Source organism: Microchirus variegatus (assembly GCF_963457635.1).
Source record: "Microchirus variegatus genome assembly, chromosome: 6".
Classification (NCBI taxonomy): Eukaryota; Metazoa; Chordata; class Actinopteri; order Pleuronectiformes; family Soleidae; genus Microchirus; species Microchirus variegatus.
Window position 1 is genome coordinate 6337728 of NC_139807.1, and position 27707 is coordinate 6365434.

At 41.8% G+C, this 27707-nt stretch overlaps 1 protein-coding gene across 1 annotated transcript in view; it reads right to left on the minus strand.

Annotated features, from left to right (window-relative positions):
* Window positions 1–27707, minus strand: part of slit3 (slit homolog 3) — a gene marked incomplete at both ends in the record, with an annotated part of 258540 nt that overhangs the window by 50180 nt on the left and 180653 nt on the right. The window contains 8 exons of the mRNA XM_083891564.1: window positions 725–888; window positions 1221–1364; window positions 4250–4321; window positions 5316–5387; window positions 6378–6449; window positions 10567–10711; window positions 12039–12202; window positions 15583–15654. Coding sequence (XP_083747690.1) covers window positions 725–888; window positions 1221–1364; window positions 4250–4321; window positions 5316–5387; window positions 6378–6449; window positions 10567–10711; window positions 12039–12202; window positions 15583–15654 — 905 coding nt within the window. The remainder of the gene's footprint in view (window positions 1–724; window positions 889–1220; window positions 1365–4249; window positions 4322–5315; window positions 5388–6377; window positions 6450–10566; window positions 10712–12038; window positions 12203–15582; window positions 15655–27707) is intronic.

The following is a 27707-nucleotide window of genomic DNA, read 5'->3' on the forward strand; positions in this document are numbered from 1 at the left end:
GCAAAAGGGGCTTAAAACAACTAACCCTCAAACCCCTAACCCTAACCCAACTCTAACCCTAACCCTAATGACCCTAACCCAACTCTAACCCCAACCCGGATCCTAACCCTAACCCAACTCTAACCCTAAATCAACTCTAACCCTAACCCTAAATCAACTCTAACCCTAACCCTAATAACCCTAACCCAACTCTAATCCCAACCCTAACCCAACTCTAACCCTAACCCTAAATCAACTCTAACCCTAACCCTAACCCAACTCTAACCCTAAATCAACTCTAACCCTAACCCTAAATCAACTCTAACCCTAACCCTAATAACCCTAACCCAACTCTAATCCCAACCCTAACCCAACTCTAACCCTAACCCTAAATCAACTCTAACCCTAACCCTAACCCAACTCTAACCCTAACCCTAAATCAACTCTAACCCTAACCCTAATAACCCTAACCCAACTCTAACCCCATCCCGAACCCCAACTCTTACCCTAACCCTAGCCCAACTCTAACCCTAACCCTAATAACCCTTACCCAACTTTAACCCTTGACCCCCAAAAATCATGAAAAAGACACATTTGAAAACAATTTAAGAAGACGCCACAAGAAAAGATAGAACAGAGAGGTTTTTATACACACTTTTAAATGCATTTGTTTCCTTGATTTGTGTCCCTGGATGTTTTCTAAGTGTGTGCGTGTGAGTGTGTGAGTGTTTACTGGATGCCTTACCTGTGCACCTGAACTTCTTGCCTTTAACCTGGCTAATTCGTTTGTTCGCCAGCCTCCTGGGGTGGCTGCAGCGAGCGCCGCTGGTCTCGATGGGATTCTCAAACAGGTAGTCAGCCAGCCACTTCAGGTGACAGTCGCACATAAATGGATTCTGAGCAAGATGTCTGAAAGAGGGGGAAGGAACAGAGAGAAAGAGAGAGACGGGTTTGTATCGTGGGTACAAGTAAAGTAGAGGGCTGCACGGTAGCGACAGCAGGTTTTCATGTTTTAGTCGAAATGCACCCGTCTGCATCTCTTCTCGCTGCTGATAAATGCAAAATCTTTTTACGAAAAAACCCACATGCAAAGTCAGTGGTGAAGGGCGTCAGAAGTCAATAAACGTTTCACTTTGCAAGCAGCAACAATAGAGCGGGTCCAGCAGTTGCTGAGAACAAAAGTCTTTCACTTGACAGCAGACTTTTTTTTTTTCCTGCTTCTAAAGTTCATATATACTCACAGAGTCTTGATGGAGCGCAGAGGGGCGAACAGTCCTTTGCTGATCGTTTGCAGCTTGTTGTCATAGAGCGAGAGCAGGTTGAGGTTCTGTAGGTCTTGGAAGGTGTTGACGCGCAGACAATTAATTTTGTTGGCATTCAGAAGCCTGAAAGAAAGAGATATATCCAGAGTGCGTGTTACTTTTTTCTGCATCTGTCTCCACTTATCGGAGCTTCATTATCTCGGGTTGCACTACACAAAGCAAAGATAAACACGTATGCAAATAATGAGATTATTTATCCTTATCAGATGCAGCTCTACTGAAAAACAACCTGTGTCCTGTACCTCCTTTCCCATTCTATACATTCACAATTATATACTTTCTGACCCATAAATCTAAATGTTTTGTACACACCTTCTCATTTGGAGCAGGAGCAGTTAATATCTTATTTTGATGGTGAGAGGGGGTAAAAAAAAGTGGCAAGGGAGAGACGAAAAAGAGAGACGGGATACAGGAAATAATGGAGTGAGACAGCTGAATATTTAATTTGTCGTGACACAGATATACATTTAAGTGGAAGTGGCTGACAGGCAAAATGGCGGAGAGAGCGGCAGATACGGAAATGAGAAATGTGATTGAGGGATTAGGTAAATGACAGGAAGGCTGCTCGCCTCCGCCCCTTTTCCTCCATCTCTCCTCCATTTTTTCCATACCTGCACTCATTAACTAATACATCTCGGCTGACAGCTTTCCCCTGTACTTTCCTCTTTTATTCCCACACTTTTTTTCTTTCATTTTTTGGGCATTTCTTTATCTTTTCCACTCACTCTAGGTTCTTTTTTTTTTTCCTGCCTCTTATCTCTGTTTGACAAGTGACTAACGGTCTTGGTTACAGCAGCTCCAGCGTAATCACCTAAGTCATACTAACGAGCTGCTACACCGGCTCAACTCGGCGACACCGCACAGAAACACAGTCTCTCTTACACACACACACACACACACACATGCTGCTCTGCGACATATCCACGCCTTATTAGGCAGCTCACAGGGGGAACTAATTACTTGAAACTGCAGCAGTAAAACAAAGCAGCGCACACAATACAAACAGCGTACTGGTGGCGATATAAAGCAATAAACAAATCTTCGCCCGACGAATGTTGACACGGTGCTTGATTCACCCGGCGAAATCCGATCTAGTATAAATCCTAATTATTGCGCCGCACAACAGAACAACGCTATCTGGAAATCGTCGATCGCATTTTCTGCAGGTTTTTAGGGTTCACGCACACGCCTCGCTCTAAATTAAATGTCACGTTCAGGCACTTTTCAAGCACTTTCAAGGTCAAAGTCATGTCTATACCGGCGACCTTGAGTGTCTTGAAAGGCACCTTTAAATATAATGCATTATTATTATTATTATTATGATAGAAAAACATACATAGTCAGAAAGACATGAAAATAGACTGTATTAAGCTATAAATAACGCACACTTGTGCTTTGTAATAGTCACAATCACACACCTACTGTAAGCAAGGTCAATGTGAAGCAGTTTCCATTTAGTCTCTCCAACTTTGAATATATGTCTGAATATACAGTATATACTAGTATAGTATAATATAAACTAGTATATTAACTCATAATTTAGTACTAAAGTCATTGATTATCGATTCAGGAGTGCAACAGCATGACATGAGTCTGAAGGATTGGACTTGACTCTTTTTTTTTATTTACAATTCTATCTATCCATCCATATTCCCCTCCTCTATATTCACCTCCCATCCCTCCCCCCATCCCTCCCCCCCCCTCTGTGTGTGACTATGCACCATGCATCCCAATGATCCACCTCGGCCCGTAAAAAAGGTGTTTGTGGGTTACATTCACTCATCCTCATTTTCTCCGCTTCGCTTCCCCCTTTTACGACGTAGAGAGAGAAAGCCCAGAACATTAGCAGTTTTCTGCAGTGGACTGCGGCATTTTTTTAAGGGGACCATATGCCACATACGATACCAAAATAGCCGGTATAGGAGCCAGATTTTTTTTTTCTTCTTCTTTTTTCTTTACTGTATGCTGAGCCACAGCTGCAGTCTGAATCTGTGCCCACTGAAAATGAATAGTTTTCCTCCGTGAAGACACTAAATACTAGAGGAACCGTGGAGGGGGATGACAGGTTTTTTACCACAGTACACTGTGTAGGTTCTTGTTGAACATTTAAGAGCAGATGGAGGGTTAATGCACGAAGAAGGGACTCTACAGTACCCGTTACTGCACTATCATGTTAAAGGTGCATTATGTAATAAATCTAAAGCAACTGGCCATAAAATCGTCCTAATATGTCACAGAGACTCAGGAATAATGTTCATATAACAAACTGAACTCACCAACAACAACAGTACAGACAAAATATCTGCATTAAAAAAAAATATTTTGCAGACTGCAAATCATGTTTTTGGCATGTGGCGCCACCTACCGCCGTCTACCAATCATTGCAGTCAGTAGAGCCTCAGCTGCCGAGCAACCCGGGGTTGCCAGTTACGTCACAAAACGAAACCTAAAAGACCTCGGTATTTTGAATTTGAATGTAGTAACCGTTTTTGGCCACATTCTTTCATATGGCACCTTTAAATATGGAGACTATTACTTTACTAGCCGTGAATATGGTTTGGAGGTAATGCGTTCTTGACTTAGTACAAGAGTTGCCGATGCAGCAAAAACAACAAACCTTCTTACTACACTTTTGTCTACACTGTAGACTTTTTGTTTTCCCCGGATATATTAAATAAGTAAGACAAGTTTTTATAGATTACGGTTATGGGATCTCGCCTTCAATTAAAGCCACAAATAAGTTTCCCCCCCCTCGTTTTTATAATAAATGACCAACAGGAGTCAAATGTGGAGGATGTACAGAAAATTGTCCTGCAGACCTATTTTTCTTGGTTTGTTTGAGTGTTTTGTTGTTTCCCCTTGGTCAATAATGCACTTCATTGCTTTCGCCATGGGCAACACTCTTGCACGCAGGTATACACACAGACGGCGGTTACCAAAGTACTCACAGCAGCTGCAGGGAAACCAGTCCATCAAACAATCCCTTGGGCAACTCGGTGATCTTGTTGCCATAGAGCACCCTGGAAGGACAGTTAAAATAAAACAAAACAAAACAAAACAACATGGAGGTTATTGCGTTTACGAGGCTTAGCTTACACAAATGGACTTATGTTGTCTAAAGCTGGCTATTTCGATAAAGTGAATATCATTGCTGGCATTATTCTGGATGTGATCAGACACTAGGGGAAAGGACAGTGGTCTGAAAGTGTTCCAGTGCACTTTTCCCTCATGACTTTGGCAGTTTTTACGACGCCACAGAAGTGATAAAACAAAATAAACTGACCAAAAACGACACTGATTCTTATTCCGAGTAGTTTTGTTTTCAGGTTCATATTGTATTGGGTTTAATATATTATTTAACTGTGTATACATTTCCATATAAATCACACAGATAAGGAAAATAAGGTGAATTCTTCTCAGTGAGAAGAATTGAAGCGTCAAGAAACATTTTCCGAGCTAAAACATGCATCCGTCGCAATCTCTTCTCGCCGTTTTGGGCGTTCAGCTCATTTGACTGTCGTGAAACTGAAATTATATTTGAGATTTTGCTTCCAGTTGCGATCTGGTAATTCACTTGAGCATCGTAATATTGTGTTACCTTACGCCTCAGCTGCAAGAGCTCTGCGTCTCAGCGACATCCCCGTTCACCTGACTTGACTGTACGTGCTCGTGTGTGCGTGTTTCTGTGTGTGTGTGTGTGTGTGTGTGATCAGCCTCAATACAGAGGAGAGTTCACCTTGTCTGCCCCTTCTTGTCTGACTGTCTGTCTCATTTTCATGCTCCAGATTGAGTCAAATTAAACTGTCCTTCATGTTATTATCACCCCCAGAGACACACAAAGCCACATATACAAAGATACACGAACACACACACACTGCACTGTCCTCCAGTTATTAACAACAGCAATGGCATTATTATCATCATCCGCTAAAAGGGTCTTTTCTCTACTTTCTACATTCTTCTCTTTATCAGGGTACGTGTACACACGTCTGTGTGCGTCTGTGTCATACTTACAATGATGTGAGTGCGCGGAGGCCACTGAAAGCATCGGCCGCTATGTCAGAGATCTGGTTCTTACTCAAGTCACTGAGGGAAGAAGAAGAAGGAGAAGAGGGAGGGGGAAAGAGGCAGACGATAAGTGCATTCACTCTAATATGCAATAATGGGGAGTTCATCCTGTGTGAGCGTCCAAAGAAGTGACTGACAAATGATCATGAGAGAATACATCAGCAGAGGTCAAGGCAAGGAGGACGGATCTAAAAATATAAGAGGAGCAGGATGTGTGTGTGTGTGATCGAGAGAGAGTGATGGACAGGGTGAGACAAAAAAGTGAAGCAGAAAAGGGAGAGGATTGGAAGCAGTGGCATGTTAAGTGCAGTTCATGTCAGTCACTTCCACCAATGTACGATACATTATTCAACATTTCTCGAGGTTAAGCTTCCTGTGTGTGTGTGTGAAAATGACAGATTTGCACAGTCTGGTATTTTCAGGTATTTTGCACGATTATTTATGAATAATGACAAGCTTTAATGTATGTATGTCTGTCAGTGTGTGTGTGTGTACTTGTATTTGTTAACTCCTTTTTTTTTGGCCTAAACACTGACCTTGTCAGGACTAGTAGTCCTCATGGGGGACAAGAACCTACAGTATTAGAAATAAGGGTTCCAAAGGGAACTTCTACAAGGGCTGGGGTTCTACCTGGAACCATTTGCTTCTGAAAACCCCTTTCCTGAAGAAAGGGGTTTTCAAGGGTTCTTGGTAACACTGATGGTTCCAGTAAGAATCATTTTGATCCAGAGAACCCTTTAAAACCACTTTCCTGAATAAAGGGTCTTAAAGGGGTTCTTGGTGGAACCCTCCAAAAAGACTTTTAGGGTTAACCCTAACCCCAACCCCAACCCCAACCCTTACCCTAACCCTAACCAAAAAGGGTTCTCCTATGACGACAAGCCGAAGACAGGCAGAAGCTACCAGTTATGGTTAAGGTTGGGGAAAATCCTTTGTTCTATCCAAATGAATGGAAGTCAATGCAATGTGCGCGTGTGTGTGTTTGCAGGTAAATCTAGACATACTCACATCCTCTTCAGCTTCTTGTAGGCAGTAAAGGCTCCTACTGGGACACTTTTAATCAAGTTCTGCTCCAAACGACTAGAGATAGATAGATAGAGAGATAGATGGAAAGAGGAGAGGAGAATAAGCATGTTAGTCGAACCCTTTCAATTTTTATCTCAAAAATGTCATTATTAGAAAAATGCTCTCCTCTAACATGCAATTGGAAAATCTGAACTGGGCTCCAGCTGCATGAGCATAATGGTTACCAGTCGTTACCATTAAAGTATTTTCTTCGCTTTAATTACACCGAGGATGGAAAAAAAAAGAAAAAAAATCATTGGTGATCGTAAAGTCCTGTTTATCTCAAATACGCACATGTGCACAGAAAGTAAAAAAAACAAAACATGGTTAACGTGGACATATTATTACTGCAGCTTTGTCAGTCGCCCTGCAGCAGGAACCAAGAGAAGGTCACTCCGTGTGAAACGTTCGCATTGGGGTTTTTTACGCAGCACAAGTCGTAATGAGTTTACCCAGGAACCTGCTCCCCCCTCTGGACGTGTGAATCAGACGACCGGGTCTGGGAAACCGCAGCCAGTGCAGCAGCGTCTCACATGTGTATGTTGTTGACGATGGCCCGGTGCACTGTTTGACTTAACATTAGCCCAAATCAAACAGGGAGTGAGTTTGAAGCACTCGGCAGAAAAATATCTGCTTTGCTTATTTTACTCAAAAAAAAAAAATGTTTTACTTTCTTGTGTTTTTGCACCCTTTTCTGGCAACATGGAAACTGGCTGCTGCCACGACGACGACGACGACAACGACGACGTGTCCTCATTCGTCAGTTGTCATTTTTCGCAAAGTTAGAAAACACACGGTTGCTTCCTCCCGTTTGGCAAGAGGGCGAGTGACATCTGTCATCGCTCACTGGGTTTTGTGTCAGTTTTAAGTGCACCCTTCCCGTGTTGTAACACACTTTTTTTGTTTTTTTAAGTGGGAACACACTCATGCACTGTAGAAAAATGAGAAAAGTGGAAGTGGGACAAGTGAAACACAAACTGGTGACCGTTATGTTTGTTTAATGGCACTTTGTGAGGCTTAAGCAGTCATGAGGTTGCCATCCACGCTACTCTAGCATTTTGGAAATCTATTTGGAGCTCTATCTTCATTTGAAAAATTCTGGAGACCTTTGGAAACAATGAGGCAGGTATATATACGCTTTCCCTTCATGGTTGATTCATATCACAGTTGAAAAAACTTACTTTCTATTACACTTTGCCTGAGTCTGATAAAAGAAATGTTTTTTTTTTTCTTTCCACGGTTTTTGTTTCTCATTTGTAAAACTCTCCGAAGCTACACAAAAACAGCAAAAGGAGCGATTTAACTTCCCGTTTACGCGGCCACACTCACGCCTTAGTGCAGCTGAATGGTCAAGTGATGTGTTTTTAAGCATGGGAATAAATTACTTCTGAAAATGAGTTAAAATGTATGTGTGCAAGTATGGATTCACACAGACAAACTTTAGTTGATTAAGCGAGCATAAAATGTGATTGAATAGATAACATTCAGCGGTTAATGCGCTCGTATTTAAAAACCAGGCATTCCTCCTTTCTCATTGTTTAATCGAAACGAAAGCAGCAGAGGTTTTTTTTTTTTTTTTTAAAGTTAAGAAGGAGCAGGGCCGTAAAAACGAGTGATGTACAGTAAGTGTGGCACACTCTACTCCCCCCCCTACAGAACTGGAGTGAAAAAGGAGGGCAACAAAGGAGAAATCAAAGAAGTGGAAAAGTGCAAACAACTTGGGAACAGGTAAAATCAGGAGAGGGGATGCGGTGAGGTCCCAAGGCCAGCCAGAGGGTCAGCTGTCAAAATGATAAATGGAAACTAATCCACCTTTTTTTCCCCCTCTGTCCTCCTCCTTTTCAGAACCCACTAAGTCGTGCTTTTGCCCTAAACCCACCATCCATCTATCTATCTATCTATCTATCTATCTATCTATCTATCTATCTATCTATCTATCTATCTATCTATCTATCTATCTATCTATCTATCTATCTATCTATCTATCTATCTATCTATCTATCTATCTATCTATCTATCTATCTATCTATCTATCTATACAGCTTAATTCAGCTACGGGGTCAAATTAAATCAAGAATGTATACATATCGACAGCAACAATGTGCACGCACAACAAGTTACAAATTATATCAAGGGGGAAGTGAAACAAGGTTGGTACAAAGACACTTAGGGGAGGGTGAATTAAAGGGAAGACATTTTAAGCGGCTATATTTAAAAAAAATAAAATACAATCTATAGGGCGAAGAGCTGATTAAAGAACAAGAGGAGCAGGAGATGGGTTTGGCAGGAGCACACACACACACACACATACGCACACATTTGGCAATGATTCCTGCCACCAGCATGCAGAAAGATGACTTTGTCCCATTTGGAGGACTGACAATACATCATCCTATTATACTCTATTGTTTCTGGCTGCAGCACCAACATTTATTATAATGGATCCAATGCAAACCACCCTGCCTCTGCTCTGTGTGTGCGTGTGTGTGTGTGGTTGCCTTCAAAAGGTTTCTTTTTGGTTCATGTGGCTTGATCAAAATGCATCTGACCCTCCAAGAATGTGTGTGTGTGTGTGGGTATAATGTTTTTTTGTGTGTGCCAAAGTATGTGTTGTGTTTCTGCAAACAAAGCTGCTGCATCTGCATATGCACGTGTGTGCGCGATTCCATTAGTTATGCCGGGGAGGTGCAGCCGCATTGGTGTGAGCCTGGCACGAGAGGATTTGCTCCTTGACTCGCGGTAGCGATCGAACAGCCGTCCTCGGTGCAAACAAACAGCTGGTTGAGGGATCGACACGGGCATCAAACTCATCCCACTGTGGGGTACGTGTGTTTAAACGTAACGCAAGAATCCCAAACAAAGAGTGCGGATGAGCCCCGGTTCATCCATCTGCTCGGTCACACGGAGCGACTAAAGGTCCAAGTAAAACTCGGTGTGTTGAGTAGCAACAACCGCAATGTTCCATTTATAAACGCAGGTCCCCGCAATGCGAAATTGCTCCAAAGAACAAAAGCATTAACGCTCAAATTATAGGGTTTCTTTCCTACTTTCATTCAGGAGCTTGGTCTTTAGCTCAGGAGGTTGTTATTTATTCATTTCGCGTTCACATTTTTGTAGAAATGCCTGCCATTTCTCTGAAACAGGCCCGAGCTTACGTGCAACTGAGACACACACACACTGCTGTAATCCATGTCCACAAATATGACTTTACCAAATCAAGTCGGAAAAAAAAAGAAATAATAATAATAATAATAATAATAATAGGACCATTAAAATGATTTTACGACGCATGCTGGCGAGCGATTTGCTGAACCTGCTTTAACAATAACTGCCTGTATTGAATGTCGAAAGAAGCGAAGTGAACATGAGAGGTTGGTCAACGTCGTGCCTGGCATTTTGTTGACTGGGGAGTTTTTTTGTTTTTTTTAACATTTAGGGGGTCATTTCACTAAAATGGAGCTGAAGTTTGAGTTCATGAGTGCACAGACACAGTTTGAACAAAAGTGTTAGGACTCAAACTGAGGCACCCGGACATTAAAGCGGTTTCCAGAAGGGGGAGCTGCGCTTCTGAGAGCTTGTGTGTTAATTATGTCACTTCCGGGTATTGTTCCAATCACAAGACAGTGGTGAAGGCTCTACTCTGGCTGGCCAATCACAACACAGTCTGTCTTCTGGGTGTGAGATTTCAGTCTGAAACACCGCGGCTGAGGAGAGCGTCAGTCAGGAGAGATTTCTATCGGCTCGTTTACAGCAACTAGGAGGTTTTTGACCACAAAAACAAGTTAATGTATGTAAGTAGACCTCCATAACTAACATATATGTGCAACAGGACCACTCTACATGAGCTTTAATGTGGGCAAGTTTCTGTGAATATAATATTTACTCAGATTGGTGACCCGAAACTACTATATTCACTGATTATTTTTCTACCTGTGCTTTCAATTTGAAGTTGGATTGTATTCTATGGGCCACCTGTGAGTCTGAATGTCTACTATAGCATAATTAGCGTAGAGTGCACATTCTAAACATAATAAATACAACAAGAAAATGTGAATTATATTAGCCGGTCAACTTACACGACACTGAACAGGGGAAATGAGTGCATAAAACGTTCAGTTTAAGGTGGTCTTACATCTCCACGATGCCCTCGGGGAGATTCGCCGGTATTTCAGTGATCCCTTTGCGACGGCAATCCACTATGTTGTTGTTACAGCTGCAGCTGGGCGGACACACAGCCACCTGTGGTACACACGTCCTGGACTCTGTCTGAACTGGACCTGTAGACGGCAAAGAACAGATTATTGTTCACAGTATTTCTTAAAAAAAAAAAAAAAAATGTTACATTCTACGCTGTAGTCTATTTTTTATCTTGAAATTTCTCCTAATGTCACTAATCTTCCATTATGGTTGAAGGGACTGGGAGCTTAGTGAGTTAATCTCACTAAATGCCTTTTACACTCAGGATGGAAGAACTGGAGGCGCGTTCCCAAGATGTCACTGTTTTAGAGGGATGTTAAAAAAAGGATGGAGAAAGAGAACGAGAGGTCTGATGTGGAGCTGCTAGGCAGGAAAGAAAGGGCTAATAAAGAGGGAGCAGCTTGACAGTCTATTAGCACAGAGAGCTGAATCAGAGGCCTATAAACATTACCTATACTATCAGCAGCTGATAACACCGCTGCTCTTACACTGGCCTTTTAGCTGATTATGCTCTCTACAAGCTGTAATTCTCTCAGTGGTATAAACTCAATGCTGAGCTGTCTGAAGAAGATAACAATGGTGCTTGCAATAATAACGGCCTTCAGGTTTATTACATTCTTGGTATATATGTAAAAGAGTCGACTGTTCAGCTGTGAATATTATGTTTTTTGTCTCTCTCTTATAGACTGTGAAACAAAATCCTGTTTTTGCCCGGGCCCAGGTTGACATTTTCCAAACAGACGATCACAGACGTCACCTGTGTGAGATGAGATTGAAGCAGCGCTTCTTCATTTCTCATCCAAACACCTCAGCACTGCCCTTTAGTGAGTCACCTGCCAAGTTTGAAGCCGGTCAAGCGAACTATTGGATTTTTGCCAATTTAATCCTTCTTGCAACCATTGGAGGTCGCCCCCTGGTGGCTAACCGTCCTACTTTTCAAACCAGAATACTGGGGTCAAAAATTTAAATCAGGATTATTTCAAACAGTTACTCAGTGACTCGAACTTGAAACAAACAGAATGTGTTGAAGGTAAAAAACAACCTGGCTTTGAACATGAAAATAACTATACATTATTTTATATTGTATATATCTTTACTCACGCTGCATGTTCAACTTTTCAGAATAAAAGCCCTCCGTTTTGTTCCAATGATTTTGTAATCGTTTGGGCCCATGATCGTAATTGAAACCCAAGTTTAGATTAATTGCACAGCCCTTTAGATACTACATCCACTTTTACACAGAGTCTATGCTCTCTTTCTACATCCATCAGAGTGGCAGAGAATGTATTTCATTCTCATGAAAGCACACGTCATCAGTCTTTAGTCTCATTTCAGGTGGATCTTCAGGGAGTCCTTGAGCCAGAAGCTCAAAGCTCTGCATGCGTCCGTGCGCAGATGTTAACTCACCATTGCAAACAAAATCCTTCTTCTGCACATCTGGGACGTTGAGGCCCCTCATGTGGGCGGGGGCCATGCACTGCGTGAAGGGAGCCAGGCCCCGTCTGGCTCTGAGCCAATCAGAGAGCCAGGAGAGGTGACAGTCGCAGTGGAGGTTGTTGGAGTGCAGACGACTGGGAGAGGAGGCGAGAAGAAGAATGGAATGGAATTCAGTCGTGTTATCGGTGCAAAACGACACACATTAACATGATAACTTTGATTATGAAATGCTGAGAGCGTATGTAATTGAGTCTGCATTCAAACAGGTAGTGTGTGTGTTTTTACTTGCCCAAGATAGTGAGACCAGAGCGTAAGTGAAACACACACACACACACACACACAAACAGGCGCTGGCCACACAAGCACACAAAGTAATATCCTCAGCTCTCATTTCCCCAAGGTCTGTGACAATATGACTCCCTCCAGAGAGAGAGAGAGAGGACACATACGGCTAAATCACAATCTATTCAGAACGAACAGAGGCAGAGGTATGAATGAAGACGATGGCCAGAGAGGAGGAGACGGAGAGGATATGCAGAGAAGTGGACACAAAGAGAAAATTCAATCCTCCTACAACCAATTATGTAGTGAAAATAAATGAATCATTGCTTCATAGAGGCTCAGAGTGACATGACATTTTCATGGGCATGTCCTCTAAAATGTCACTGTTCTATCTATCTATCTATCTATCTATCTATCTATCTATCTATCTATCTATCTATCTATCTATCTATCTATCTATCTATCTATCTATCTATCTATCTATCTATCTATCTATCTATCTATCTATCTATCTATCTATCTATCTATCTATCTATCTATCTATCTATCTCATTTTCACTGAGGGCCACATCAGCATGGTTACCCTCAAAGGGTCAGATAATAACTGTCATACAGAATAAATGTAACTAAATGTCACCAAATATGATGTAAAATAAAGGTAACTACTCCGTAACACATTGCTAAATAACTTTTACAAGTATTTATTACTTATTAAATTTCACTCGTCGCATGACGCATGATACAACGACACACTGCGATCTAGTGGCGGTGCCGTCATTTTGCGGGTAACGCGATCGCCATGCATTGTGGGAAATGTAGTTTATGGTCAACGCACGCCTTAAAGCAGCATAGACTTATTTTAACACAGATTTTTTTTTTAAAGACCAATTAATCACTCACGGGGCCACATAAAATGACGTGGCGGACCACATCTGGCCCCCGGAGCCTTGAGTTTGACACATGCGATCTAGAACCACAATTTAGCAAAAGGTTGATGGAGAAGGCACAAAAATAGCGCTTTATTATAATGTATAGGCTGCTATTCTGTGCAGGAAGCATCAGGTGATTTTTTCAGAGCTGTTACTCTGCATGAGTTACACTGGCTGGGTTTAAGAGAGAGAGAGAGAGAGATGAGGAGGAAGAGGAGGGTAGACGAACAACAGAGTGTCTGGTCAGCGCATTATACGCCAGTCGGGGATATCTAGCCTTTCAGGAGACAGGCCTCCTTTTGTAATAAAGCAGAGGACAAATCCTGTTATGGAACAGAGATGGGCTCATTGATGCTAGCAGCGGGGGCAGCAGGTTTTAATACCATTCTCCCATTATAAATCCAGTTTATAGTCAAACCCCTGCCTGGAGATATCCACGTCCTGCCCCACCCCCGGCTCAGCCTTAATTACTGACAAGTAGGATTAAAACAGAGGGGAGAATGGAACAAGCAGGGGGGGGTATGGAGAAAGTGTGTGTCGCTGCAAGTCTTTGATAGTATTTTTTTGTACCTATTAGATGTGTGTGTGTGTGTGTGTTTGGCGTATCAGTCTTTTTTTGTGTTTGATATTTTCTCCAGAGTGTTACCAAGCACATCTTTAGCGCAGTGAATTACACAAACACACAAGCAGTGGGAGTTCTAATCTGTTCATTGGTTCAAGTTTCTGAAAAAGAGGCACCATGAGGCGATTTCATTACTGCTGAGAGAATAAAAGGGGATACTTCAGGAGGGAGAGAGAGAGAGAAAGACATCCTTATATTGATAGATGGACATCTAACGGAGACTCTACTGTACAGTGTAGTATATATATATATATATATTTCTCAAACTTCACTGCTAATGAAATCAGGAGGATCTCTAACCATTTGATTGAATGAGTCATCTTTTATCAAAGCAGCAAAGTCAATAGTGGGATCTGAGGTATAGCAGCAGAGCAGCAGAGACAGCGAGTGGAGGATGTAAGACGGAGATGGAAAGAGTGACAAAAAGATAAAAACGAACGATAAGAAGAAGACAGGTGAAGAGGAAGAGACGGCACCCGCTGGATCACAGTGGACGAGGGGAACTCAGAAGTCATAGAATGAATTGAATGAAGACATCTCACTGAATAATGAGGGAGGAAAGAGGAGGAGGAGAGCGGAGAGAGAGAGAGACAGGGAATGACAAAGGGGGATAATTTAGCGCGAGAAAGATGCCGACAATAAGGAGGTACGAGGAGAGATGAAAACTGGGAAGCGGAGACGCTGAAGAGGGGACAAGGAGGACGCCGGAGGAACGAGGAAATCAGAGGGCGGCAGTCACTCAGTGTTGACAGAAAACAGAAGAGGACGAGGGCTTCTGATTAAAAGATATTGGATATTGGTAACTCTGCACTCAATCTCCTGGCAACTGTGAAGTTGTGCTGCCTCCTGAAATCCAATTTTAACAGGCTGATTTTGAGCTGCGTTGCCACTGAAGCTGCAGAAATGTGCAGGGGGAAATATCGCGGCGCTGCCATGACACCGTTGATCAAAATTTGAATAGAAAAACACTCTTCTTGTATTTACTTGTGTTGTGCATTGAGAAATCCCCATGTCTGAATGTTGAGTAGGCATGCACGACCACACAAAGTGCCTCTACTGTAAAAAAAAAAAGGCAATTTTGGGGAGGGAATCCCAATTTTATGAATGCTGGTTTTGGTGGAGTTCTACCCCAGTGTGGCCAAAAGGAATGTAACCAATAGAGTAGTTCTCAGACAATCCCGTGGGATTATGGGTAGCCTTCCTTTAAGATGTCGCGCCAGGGTCGTGACAACTGTAAGATTTTCCTTCACGCAATTAAGATGGATACACAAAAATCAATCAATCACACAATTAGGTCAGGGTTCATGTGTGTGTGTGTGTGTGTGTGTGTGTGTCGCACATCAGTTACATCATTTTGTGAGAGCGAGTGAATCAAAACAAATTAACTTTTTAGCCTAAAAGTTTTTTTTTTGTGGTATTGATGAAGTTACTATTACTCAAGTGTGTGTGTCTGTGTGTGTGTGTGTGTGTGCGTGCGTGGGGGGATAATGGCCACATGATTATTCACAGTCATGAAACAATAGAAGAGTTGGTCTCCTATTATGGCACGATTAGATGATCACACACAGACCCTGTTGCCATGCTGTGTGTGTGTGTGTGTGGCATGTGTGTGAGATAGTCAACACTTCTTCTCTTTTTCTCAGTGTGTGTGTGTGTGTGTGTGTGTGTGTGTTGTACTCACAGCGTCCGCAGCTTGGGCATGTGGTTGAAGCTGGACAGCGGGATGAGGGTGATGTTGTTGTTGTTGAGGGTGCTGAGCAGAGAAACACAGAGAAGGCAACACAGAGAGCGTTAGAAATGAAAAATGAAACCTTCGGTGCCACTTATCGATCTGGTGTAATGCACATCAGATTACATTCTAGCCAACGCACGGGCTTCAGTGTTCTTATGGATTACCGGTTAGTTTCATCCCTTTTTTTTTTAATTGAGCAATATCACTTATCATAGTAGCAGTATTGTAATAGTGTGAACACAGGTACAAATGAACTATGACCAGGATGTTTTTGAGAGAGAGAGGTTGGCCTTTGTTGCTTTTGCATGGTGCAGAAATGGTTAACGTGAATGTAAATTTTACATTTCAAACATCATCAATACTGCAGCAAACTGCTCTGGCGAATCTTAACCTTCTGTCCAAGGTGTCCCCAATGTGCCAAGTCATCCCGTAACGTTTCAAATCATTACTTATTAATACACACACATACACGCACATGCACACACACACAGAGAGGTTTGTGCAGCTATTCATCTTCAGTCACGACATTGACTTCCATTCATCTGGACAGCCCTTAAAAAAAGCCTTATTCCTTAACCTATCCACACTTTAACTGGTTCCTCAGAAGACCAGGTGTAGGTCTCAATGAGGACTAACGGTCCTAAAGAGGTAATACATACAAAACACACATACATGTATACGCTCACACTTGATCCACTTCTTACTCATAAGCAGGTCACCGCTGTCTGTGACTATTAGTTCCCACATAAACTACATTCTGTCTTATATGTAATATCGACCTGGAGTGGAATGAAAAACAAGGTTGACCGTCATCACACACACACACACACACACGCGGGCGCAAAAGCGCTGTGTTGAAGAAACATAACGCCTATTGATTCTCGGCGGTTCTCATGTACAGAAATGGAGACAGAAATGAGAGGAGAGGGGGAAAAAAATGGGGAAAAAGCAGCAAAAAAAAAAAAAGACGGTTATTCCATCGAAGAAATCTGTGGGGGATCGTAGCGCAATGACAGACGAGTAAAAGCTAGTTAAACTGCACATAAAAAGCAAAATACATCAGAACACAAACGGGTCCCCGGTGGCTTCAGCGGCGTGCACATAATATAATATACACTATGACATACAGCAAGACATAAGACAAGCACATTACACAGCATACGCTCATAATGCAGCCATGAATTATTCTTTTTATGTACAGTGGGGTTATGTGAGGGCAAAGGTATTTTGGTTTTTAAATTTTTTCCCCCGATCAAGTTGACAACAAAAAAAAACATTATGCATTATTTAAAACGTCACCCAGCTTCTTCCATGACTCATTTTCAATACATACGCAAGTTTCCTAGTGATTTGGGGGGGAAGAAAAATGTAAGAGTAATAATTATAACGTGACATCAGGTCAAAGCCAACGCTGAAAACACGAGAAATCCATGTTAAATTAAGAAGATTAAATAAAAAAAAAATGACACCACTGGGTTTTGTTTCTTCCAACATCAACACGAGCCAAATCGACCCTTTGCTTTGTTTTCGTCCAACTATTCATGAATCATTAATTTCGACGGAAAAGGGAAACGAGGCTAGTTTACGTTACATATCACCCGAAACCTTGTGTATTCAAAGAGTCATTGTTTTAGGAAGAATAAAAGACTCCGGAGTCTTTTTTTTTTATTTTTTAAAGATTTTATTTTTTGTTTAAATACGCAAAACCCATTAATTTTTCACATTTGACAAGGTTGCTTTCACAAAAAAAACCAAAAAAAAAAAAAAAAACCTTCTGACAAGGACAAGGCCAGCTTTCACGGAAAAAGGTCCACCAAAATTCGAGTTGAAGGGATGTTTCTTTTTCACCATCTGCAGCTCTGTTTGTGCCTAAGTACACAGCGCTGCACCACGCGGTCAGATTTCGCCGGCAAAATCAAGGAAAAGTTTGTCCCGCGCTCTGTTGTCACAAGTGTTCAAAACAGGCTCATTACAGGGCATTCGCCGTGTTTTCACTAACACCCACTCGGCCTTAAAATAGAACGTTTTTTTTCGCTCGCCTCTGTTGACGTTACTACTTTTCTTTCTCTTTAATTTCTCTCTCCTTTCCGATTCTCTTTCTGCAGCCTCCTCTCTGCCAGTGTAGCCTCAGTGGCCTTGGTCGGCGGATCAAGTTTCACACTCACTCTTACACACACACACATACACACACACACATCAGGAGTGCTGCTCTGGTCAGCGCTGTCAGGGGTGATTCCACGCAGTATATATAATTTAATTGTGGAATAACAATAATTTCCCTCTGCAATTTCCCTGTCAATTATTCTCCCACTCACTCCGTTCAAACCTACCGTCCTCATCTCTTTGCCTTAATAAAGTAGTGACTTGAACCGACTTCAGCCAAGATAAACACTAAAAAACATCATTTTGAAGTCCACGACTGTAATTTATATTGTGGCTGTTTTTTTCTCCCCCACCCCACAGCTTATTTTACACTACTTTGGCCATGATCTGCTGCACTCGGTAAAAATCATACATAGTCTTGATTTTGAAGTGATCATAAAATATCGATGTGCATTTTGGCAAAGACGGGAATTGATGAATCGCTGTATTCATTTTTTTTTGGTACGAAACGTCAAATCATCGCTTTGTTGAACTAGTAAATGATAACAATTTTTTTTACAAAACTTTACGGATCCAATGTGCGACAATTCTTCTTCCAACGCTAGTTTAGCTTCAAGCGAACCAAATGCAGAGAAAGTGGACTACAACGCAGGGCATTGTGGGTAAACACAACCAAAACATACGCGCGTGTTAAACGCTAGCCGGGATAAATGGCTGAGCCTGTTGTTGCTGCATTGATGTGTCGTATCATCCGTTTTGCTCTTATGTGGCGGAAACAGGAGTTTTTTCTTATTCGTTGTTTTTCTTGTCTTCTCCTTCAGTAATTCTTGATGCAGCGCCCCCTCAGGTGAGGGGGGGAATACGTTATTCAAAAGGTTTGGTTTGTTTCACACTGTGAGAATGTGCGAAAGCAAACTCGGAACCGGCTGAATCTTGCAACGGCGAATTGTACCAAATCTGGCGGATTATTAGGTCTGAAAACAACCTTAGTGACATCTAGTGGCGAGACTGCAGATCGCACCAGACGGAGGACTCCACTCACAGTCAGGGAAGTACGGTGGCCTTCACAGTCCAGAAAGGATTACAACAATCTTTCAGAATGTGAAAAGCATGTCAATTCAGGTTGCCGAATAAACAAAGCTGCTTCTGAAAAGCTTATATATAAAATGTTTATATATAACCATGTGTAGTATATTCCACTTCTGACAATAACACCTTTAGCCTCCGTTGGAAAATTACATTTAAAAGTTTTGTGCAGCTAAAAAGGGAATAAAACACCCATATTACACATTGTGAATTTCTACATTTAGGTCAAGGCTTTTGGTTTTACAATTTTAAATAAATAACCGGTTCAAACGAGGACTTTCCACTGGTTGTGCAGTGCTCCACCTTGTGTCAGTCTAAACGTTATAATCCTGCAGCCTTGAAAGCTCCCAACACACCAAACTGGCCACAAAATCACACAGTGAAAACCCAGCGAATATTTTGGCCGGGTGTTCACGGTCCCATTTACAAAAAAATGTTAACACAACTGATGTTACAGGGTTAGGAAAATATGTTGCGTACTATGTATAAGCGGCGTGTGCTGCAACCCTTTCCTTTTACGCTACCGACGATTTGTTCCCGTTTGTAGTGTTTTTACGGCTGATTTCAGAGCTGATGTTATATTTAATCCCACTTTATATCCTGACAAAGGGGGGGCAGAGTCACAGACTTAAGGTTAATGCTTCACATGATTTATAGGTTAAATAAACTGACGCACAGATGTGTCTAGTGGCACTTTGCCCGATGCTATTCAGATTCTAGCACTAAAGCACTAAAGCGGGATTTATACGGAACTGTAAGATAATTAATCAGTGACACTAGCAGCAGGTTCTAACCAGGAAATACTTTTACATTCTAATAGATATTAAAGATATATATATAGAGAGACAATCTTTTACTAGTCTTGCTGCTTTGCATGTTTATTATTCGAGGTAAAGGTTGGTTTTAAAAGGGCTCGGTTTTGTTTACAGTCACAGTAAAAGAGCTGTTTAAATAGCGTTCGATCCACATCAGCCTCTTCACTTCTATTTCTCTTTTAAGAGGCTGCAATGACACTGCTGGACAGATCCATGACGCCCAAGTGTGTGTGCATGTATGTGTGTTTATGACAACCTGGTCCTTGTGAGGCAGGACCTCATTTCTCGTGGAATTCTGGGATACAATTTAAATCGCGGATACGTTAAGGTTATAAGCATTAATTGGTTATGACTTGTTCAGGCTGTGCAAGCCCGTTTTTATCTCCCCGTATTCTCGAGAGCCACCGACTGACTGCGTGTGCTTGAGTCAGCAGCAGCACGTATGCAGCAAAAGTGCATGTCTGCATGCAATGCAGCAGTCTCCGTTGCAGTAAAACGGGGGCCTCCGCAGTCAGTGATGGAGGAGACTCTTTAGTGGCAACGCACGAGGGAGATGCTATCGTTTGTGTTTGAGTGTGCGCGCGCGAGCTCGTATGTTTGTGGGGTCCGCGCGAGACAGACGAAGACAAAGAGTGATGTTATCATATGTGCCTTTGCTGCAACCTACACACTCAGGTCAAAGCCGTTCTCGTCAATCTCTCCTTAGCACACACACACGGACGGACACAGACACACACATACAGGTTCTTGGTGTTAAGCCAGGCATGGAAAATACCTTAAATAATAAATACTGAGCTCCATAACAGCTCTAGAGCATGAGGTCGAATTTAAGTATTTCACAGCATTAATGTAATTAAGAAGTCGTGACCTGCAGAGACTTGAGCACGTGGCTGCAATCACTGGAAATTCGATTTTGCAGGTTTATTGAGGACTAACAGGGGAGTTTAGCTTCCTGTTTATGTGGCTTTTGCCTTTAAAAGACATCAGTAAATTGTACATTTCCAATTTAAGGAAAGTAGATTGGAGGACATGCAATTTTGATATGCTACAGGCAACCACAATATCTTTTTGGAGGGGCTGGAACTTAAAACAAAAGATCAGAAAAGCCTCAGTGACACTCATTGAGGTTAATGACTATGTTGGTTATTTAGCCATTTTTGGAAAAACAATATTCAAAATACTGTCAAAACCCAATTTTTTGGCATTATGGCAATTGTGCACATCCACAAAGTCTGAGCCGCCACCGTTTGTGTGTTCATGTGTGTGTGTAATAAAGTGAATTCTCTATTAGTCTCTGTTATGCTCAATCAGCCTCAACAGGCACTGATCGATACACGGACACAATGTCTGAATTACTACGGCCACTAAAACACGACACAACAACTTGTGTAACTTTATGACTGTGATTACAACTGATATTGACTTCACGTTCAATGCGATTGTTCTCCTCTCATAATCACGCACGTTCGTTATCGTCCGTGTAAAGGAGAACACAGATGAATCGGCAATTACATGGTCAAAGAAATCCTAAAATATGCTTTTATGTCACAGGTTCAAAAGGTCATTTCTGTTTTTTTGGTGCAAATTTCTTAACTCAAATTGCAAAAGAACCAGTGTCAGATTCACTGGTCCCGCCCCCTGTTTGTTCATTATAACATAATTTATACACTGAAAAAAAATCAATCCACAAAAACGCTGAACATTCATTATTGGATTAAATCCCAGCGAAGATCATTTTGTCAGGATTTCTAACACACGAAGATCCAGTTGACATAATTGTCATCAATTTGCAAACCAGAGAGGGTAAAAAAAAAAACAAATCTCAAGCATTGATGTTTCATTTTAGATGGAACTCCGAGGTAAAAAAAAAACCCACCAGTGCATTTGGACCAACTCTGAAATCTCGGATCAATGCTCTATTGTGTGAATGAAACCACAAACTGGAAGCATGACAATTGGTTGGCTCTACTTACATCTGCAGTGTAGCAAAGATCAAACCGACTCTAATAACAATAATGACATTATAGAGCAATCTTGAATGCGACTGAAGAAAAAAAAATTCCAGAACCACACATTGGTTTTATCATGGCCTTATTAAATGACGACATCACTGCTACAGTGACAATTTGTCTCAGTTTAATCACTGCGCTGTTGTTGTTGTTGTTTGCACGGCGGCATAGCTCGTATATAAAAGTCAAAAAAAGTATTTGCTGGTTTAAGCTATTCAGACGTCATTCCCACCAGGGGGCGACACTGAGCAACCTTGGGACACATTTTCCTGATGAGTTATGTTCTCAATCACAAAACTGGTCAAAATATCATTTAAGATTCATTATTGTCTTGAACTATGCACATGATATTCTACAGACTGATGAGAATGTCTTTGTTTCTCACAGATCTGTACAAATATCACACAGTAATCCTTTTAACTATGTTTTTTCTCGAATGAAAATGAGAATAATGGTATAGAAATGACCATTCAACCATTGAAATCAAGTCACAATCACAATCCAAAATCATTAATTGTCTTAGTAATAATGACTTCTAATAATGATCTGCAAATATTACTCACAGTTTAATCTAAGTCTTAAGGGCAATTGTTACTTGTAGGTTGCAGGAAAAAAGATTCTTTATATATTATTATTTTTTGACATATTGGAAAAAACATCAAAAGCTGCGTAAGTAAACAAATACAGCTCAGTACATCAAGAACATGTTTTGATTTTGTCATTCTCTGCCTTTACGCCACTGTGGAAACCAACTCGTGGTGATTGAAAGAGTGTGAACTTAACCTAAGAATACCTAAGAATAAAATGCATAAGAAAGGTTATGTTGTTATTAATAGTATCAGGTTAAATCATGGCTCTGTTTTTTTTTTTTTTTTTAATTGGATCTTTTCAGGAGCAAAATTGAAATTCCTGCTCTGTGACTGAAAAAATCCCCACCATATTGATTGGAAAGATTAAAACGTGTTGTGTTATTTGGCATAAAAACAGTGCATATATATATATATATATATATATATATATATATCAATATGTGGAATGTGTAAACATTGATTTTGGAAGTGTAAACACATTTAATTCATTCAGTGCCTCGGCGAACACTTGTTGACCTTCGAGTGTAATCTGCACGAACATGTACAGGTATCAGGTTAATTCAAAATGTGTGAAAAATCTCAGAAACCAGCTTGTTTTGTAAACATATGATGATTGTCCCTCTGAAGACGTGTGAATCCTAATCACTAAAAATGCAAAGGTGGATATAACGTGGTATAATTCCTCACTGATGACGGCTACAACTCAAGCAAACAGGCTGATTTTCCTTCTTTTCTTAATTAAATTGTATTCTATGCTGAGACAGAGTAGAAGATGTGGTGTTGGGATGATTCAGTATCTCTATAAAAAGTGTGTGTGTGTGTGTGGAGGGGAGGGGGACGGCGGGGAGATGTTTCTTGGCCAGGTGGAGTCACTTCCTGGAGTCTTTTCATCACTACAACGGTGTCTGGCACCCAGCCGCTTCCCCCGATGGTTTCCCTGAACCTGGCCAAGAAATAAATCTGGCCCATAACCACATTAACACCGCATTACTTCCAGTTTTGTTTTTTTGTTTTTTTCCTGTTGATTAAACAAACAATATATAGACCTTCAGAGATGCTGGGATGCAGATTGTGTAATTACCTGTGACGCTGCGCTAACCCAAGCTATACTGTAATTTGCGGGTTAGGGTTACTCACTCACTCATTCACAGGCTGCAGTTTGAATGGTTTTTGTGTGCATGTTAATCCCCTCCGACAGACCAGACACACACTACTCCACTGTTTTCATTTAAAAACATGCATGCATGCACACTCGTTTGAGAGCAGTGAAAGTGAAAGTGCACGTGGCTTTGATTTGGGTTTGAAAACTGCAGGGCATCGATGACGCAGGTGCCGCTGTAAATGTACCTGCGTTCACTTCTTCGCTGGTTCTCAGTGACCACAACTTGACTCTCAGCTGAGAAAGTACGAGATCTAACTTTTCTCCATTGTTGTTGTTGTTGGTTATACTTGATCACTGTGCCTGGCGTTTCGTCTGGCTCACTTTTCATTCGGTGTCTGCAGATATATATGCACTGGCTGACTATGATTTATAAGGCTTTTCTTGGTTTAGTTCCCTCCTATTTATGTATCTATTCTGCAAAGAACTAAAAGCCACTACACCTTATGCTAAAGTGACATCTTTCATTTGAGTGTTAGACATGTTTTGGACTGAACCCTCTAACTCTCTACTCTCTGATCTGAACCCAAAATGACCAAACTAATTTCATTTGAAGCTTTTCTCTCCATATGAGACGTGTGATACTGACCTCTTGGCCAATGACATCCAGATCTCAACTGGTCTCATAAATAAAGGTTAAAGAAATATTTCTGATCCATAGCTGAACCCACCAATCGTCTATTACTTAGTTGTAGTGCTTTTTTTATTTCTGCAACAGCTTTCCCACACAGGTGCTGTATGGGGGCCAACTATTGAAAGGCCTAAAAAGACTCTTTGAGTTGTGTTAAGAGCCCTCAGAATCTTCCCCCCAGGCCTCATTACAGCGTTAAGGAGAGCAGACAGCAAGGCGAGGTGCAGACACTTCACTCCTAAAAGGGCTCATTTATTTAACCCATTCACACCTAACCTTCACCCTTTCATTAGCGAGAGAGAGAGAGAGAGAGAGAGAGAGAGAGAGGGCTCCAAAATATGCTTAACTCTTTCTGTCAATCTGTTCACATGCTCATTAAGTCCCCTTTTTTCTATTCATTTTGTCACTTCACCGCATAAGAAGTGGGAGAGAGGGGAAATCAGTGTCGATTTTGAGATACATGAGTGCATGTGTGAGGGAGATTATTTGGGCATTCGTGTGTGTGTGTGTGTGTGTGTGTGTGTGTGTGTGTGTGTGTGTGTGTGTGTGTGTGGTGGGGGTTGGACAGCAGTATTCTGTCTTGCTGAGTCAGACAGTGAGACTCAACGACCCTTGCGGTAATCACTCATTGCTGAGCCACACGACGGCGCGGCCTGATGCTATGGTTTTGTATGCACAGGTGTGTGTGTGTGTGTGTGTCACCACTGGACTGTGTAGGTTAGCCAGAGAACAAATCCATACACACATTTGTCCATCTGTGGCTTGTTTGCTGGAGAAGGACAAACTTAACCCTTCTGTGACCATCTGGCATCCGTACTTCTCATTACCGTAACTCCTAGACCAGGGGCTCTCAAAGTTTTGATACCTGAGGGCCAATTTAGGGAACCCAACGTTGGACTGAGGGGCGCCAAAGGAAAAAAAAAAACTGAAAGAAATCCCATTCGTAATAATTTTAAAGACCAGATTGCAGTTCTACAGTTTACACTTATTGGTCTGTATCCGGTAATGTCCAATAAACACCACCGCCATTGGCCCCCGGGCCACACTTTGAGAACCAATGTCCTAGACGGTTAATGATATGTAGTAAAATTCAAAATCTATGGACTGGCGATCTGTCCACGGTGTGATCCCCAATGTCAACGGTTGAATAACTGCCAGATATTGAAAAAGTCAACGTTATCTTGGGGGTAGAAGCACATTGAACATTTTTTTTTTAATTCTTCAGCCGTAAAATCCAAAATAAATAGTCTTGATGGTCATGAGAGGGTAAAGGTTTATAAGGAGGTAACTGGATGAATCAAAGTCTTTACAATTGCATGGATTCTTGCGTGTGGGTTAAGGTTCGGGTTTGGCCAGTTGTCGTTATGGTTAAGGTTAGAGTAAAGTCTTCAGGAAATGAATGTCAATGTAATATCCTCTAAAGTCATGGAAACCAGACTCTGTGTGTGTGTGTGTGTGTATGTGGTGGGGGTACGAATGAAGGCTCTCGTCCTTCTTTCAGCGAGTGTTTCTTTTGATCTGGAGATTTCAGCACCGCAAGTTGAAGTGATTTTTGACCCTGTTGACTTTAACACTGAGCTCTATAGTTCCACCAGGTCTTCAAACCTGCTTTAAGGGCTTTTAGGTAAGAGAGTTAAGGGCTTTTAGCAGTGAATTGTTTCGTGTTTTTTTTTACTTTCCCACGGGGTTTAACGCCTGCTTTTTGCTGCTTTACGCTGGCAGCCTGGTGCTAAACTGTGTTGTGTGTGTGTATGTGCGAGCATGTGTGATTCCATCTGTGTGTGTGAGACTGTGCTCGTTTAATAAGCTCTCAAGTGTTTGAACAGCCAAAGTTGCACAATTTAGTCCTCTTATCTCGGAGAAAATTTCCACAGGGTTGCCATTGGAAACCGCCATGGGAAAGTTCAGCTGTTTACAACCAAAACCAGAAAAGGTCTGAGTTGAAGATAATTACAAGCTAAAGTAAGCTAAATCCGTGCTCCGCCTTATTTAAGGTCTGAAATTATGATCGAGATACTCTCTGTGAGGATATAAGCGAGCGATTTTCAGGTGATATAAACACATTTTTTAAAAGCAAAACCTTGACTCTTGTGTGGCAAACGTGTTTACACAAATAGAGGCGAGAGCGGGCTTCTGTGTCAACGCCTCAGTTAACCTAATGACGGATGATTGCGCCGCTCCTCGTTCCGAGTCCACGAAGGTGCTGAGCACTGCAGGCTTTTAAAATTACCCTCAAGGACAGAGCAAGAAACTTTGTCCAGCCTCGCCTCGAGACAAATTATGACAGATTCACACTTGAAATATGAAGGTGAAACGTGTGTTGGGCTTTTTCGAAGAGAGTGGAGTGTAAATAAAAGCCTGCGGAGTCGAGGCTGAAGCTGCTGCTGCTGCTGACTTTATATGATAGGGCTGTCACTTTTGATCCGAAATTCAGTTGGGATTTGAGAAAATTGTAACTCAAAATAAACTGCCTACAAGTGCCTCAGACCATGTGATGATGTAAGATGAGTGTTTTGCAGTGTCAGACGAGGACATGAACCGCCTTAGATGCCCGCTAGAGTGGACAATCGCACAACTTTTTGTGATTTTTGTGATTTTGTGGGATTGGCCCCTCCTCCACCTGACCAATTGTATAAAATCCCGGTTTGTCAATGGAATGGCCACCAGGGCCGTAGCTCGCGGAGACTGTGAGGTGCCACGCAGGTGCGCTACTTTTGTACGGTCCACATTTTCAGTCATTGGAACTACACATTGGAACGCTTTACCGCTCGACAAAAGACCCTCACAATCATATGTCTCCTTCATATTCCGTCTTAAAAACTGGATGAAGGAAAACCAGAGCTGTCTTCATCAGTAGATTGTCCACATAGTGCCGTTTCTGTTTTTGTTTTATCTTCTGTTAAATGTATCACCTGCCGAGGGACTACAGACGAAAACTAGCATCGTTGCTATAATCTGGCATATTTACATCCTCAATTGTTGATGTTCATTAATATGCATTGTCCCAAATCAAATAAAAATGAAATAAATAAAAACTAAAACATATGAAAGCGGCGTCGTGTGGAAATATTTCCTCATAAAGATGTTCTGATTGACTACAAATGCAGAATCACAAACTAAATGTATGGATGGAATGAGCAAATAAACCCCTCATTCCATTCATACCCCGATGAGGCCATTACACCTTAAATGAGAATAGATTAGCCTGCATATTGCCTCTCAGTTCCTCTTCTCCCCGCACTCACTCTCTTTTCTTCCGCTGCCCTCTTATCTGCTCCTAATTGTCTTTTAGCTCTGCCTGGTTTCCACCTTAAACCGCTTTAGTCTCTTCATCCTCCACCTCCTCCTCCTCCTCCCCTTGCTCATCCACTATCTCTCCTCCTCCTTCCTTCCTTCCTGCCTGCCTGCCACCCAGTGGGATGTGATGAATGGTGTGTGGGTCAGACTGCTGGCACTGAGCTCTCTCCGTATCTGATGCTGCTCTCATCTCTCTCTGCAGAAGCTCTTTCTCTCTCTCTCTCTCTCTCTCTCTGTGTTTCCATGTCGCCCTCCCTCTGCGTGAATCTGCTGCTGCTGATGACTTCAGGTGTTACCTGGTGTTAGCTCCGCCCCTTCTCCTGCAGCAAAGTCTTACATCAACTTTTGTTGGGGTGTTTCTCTCCCTTTTTTTTTGTTTTTAAA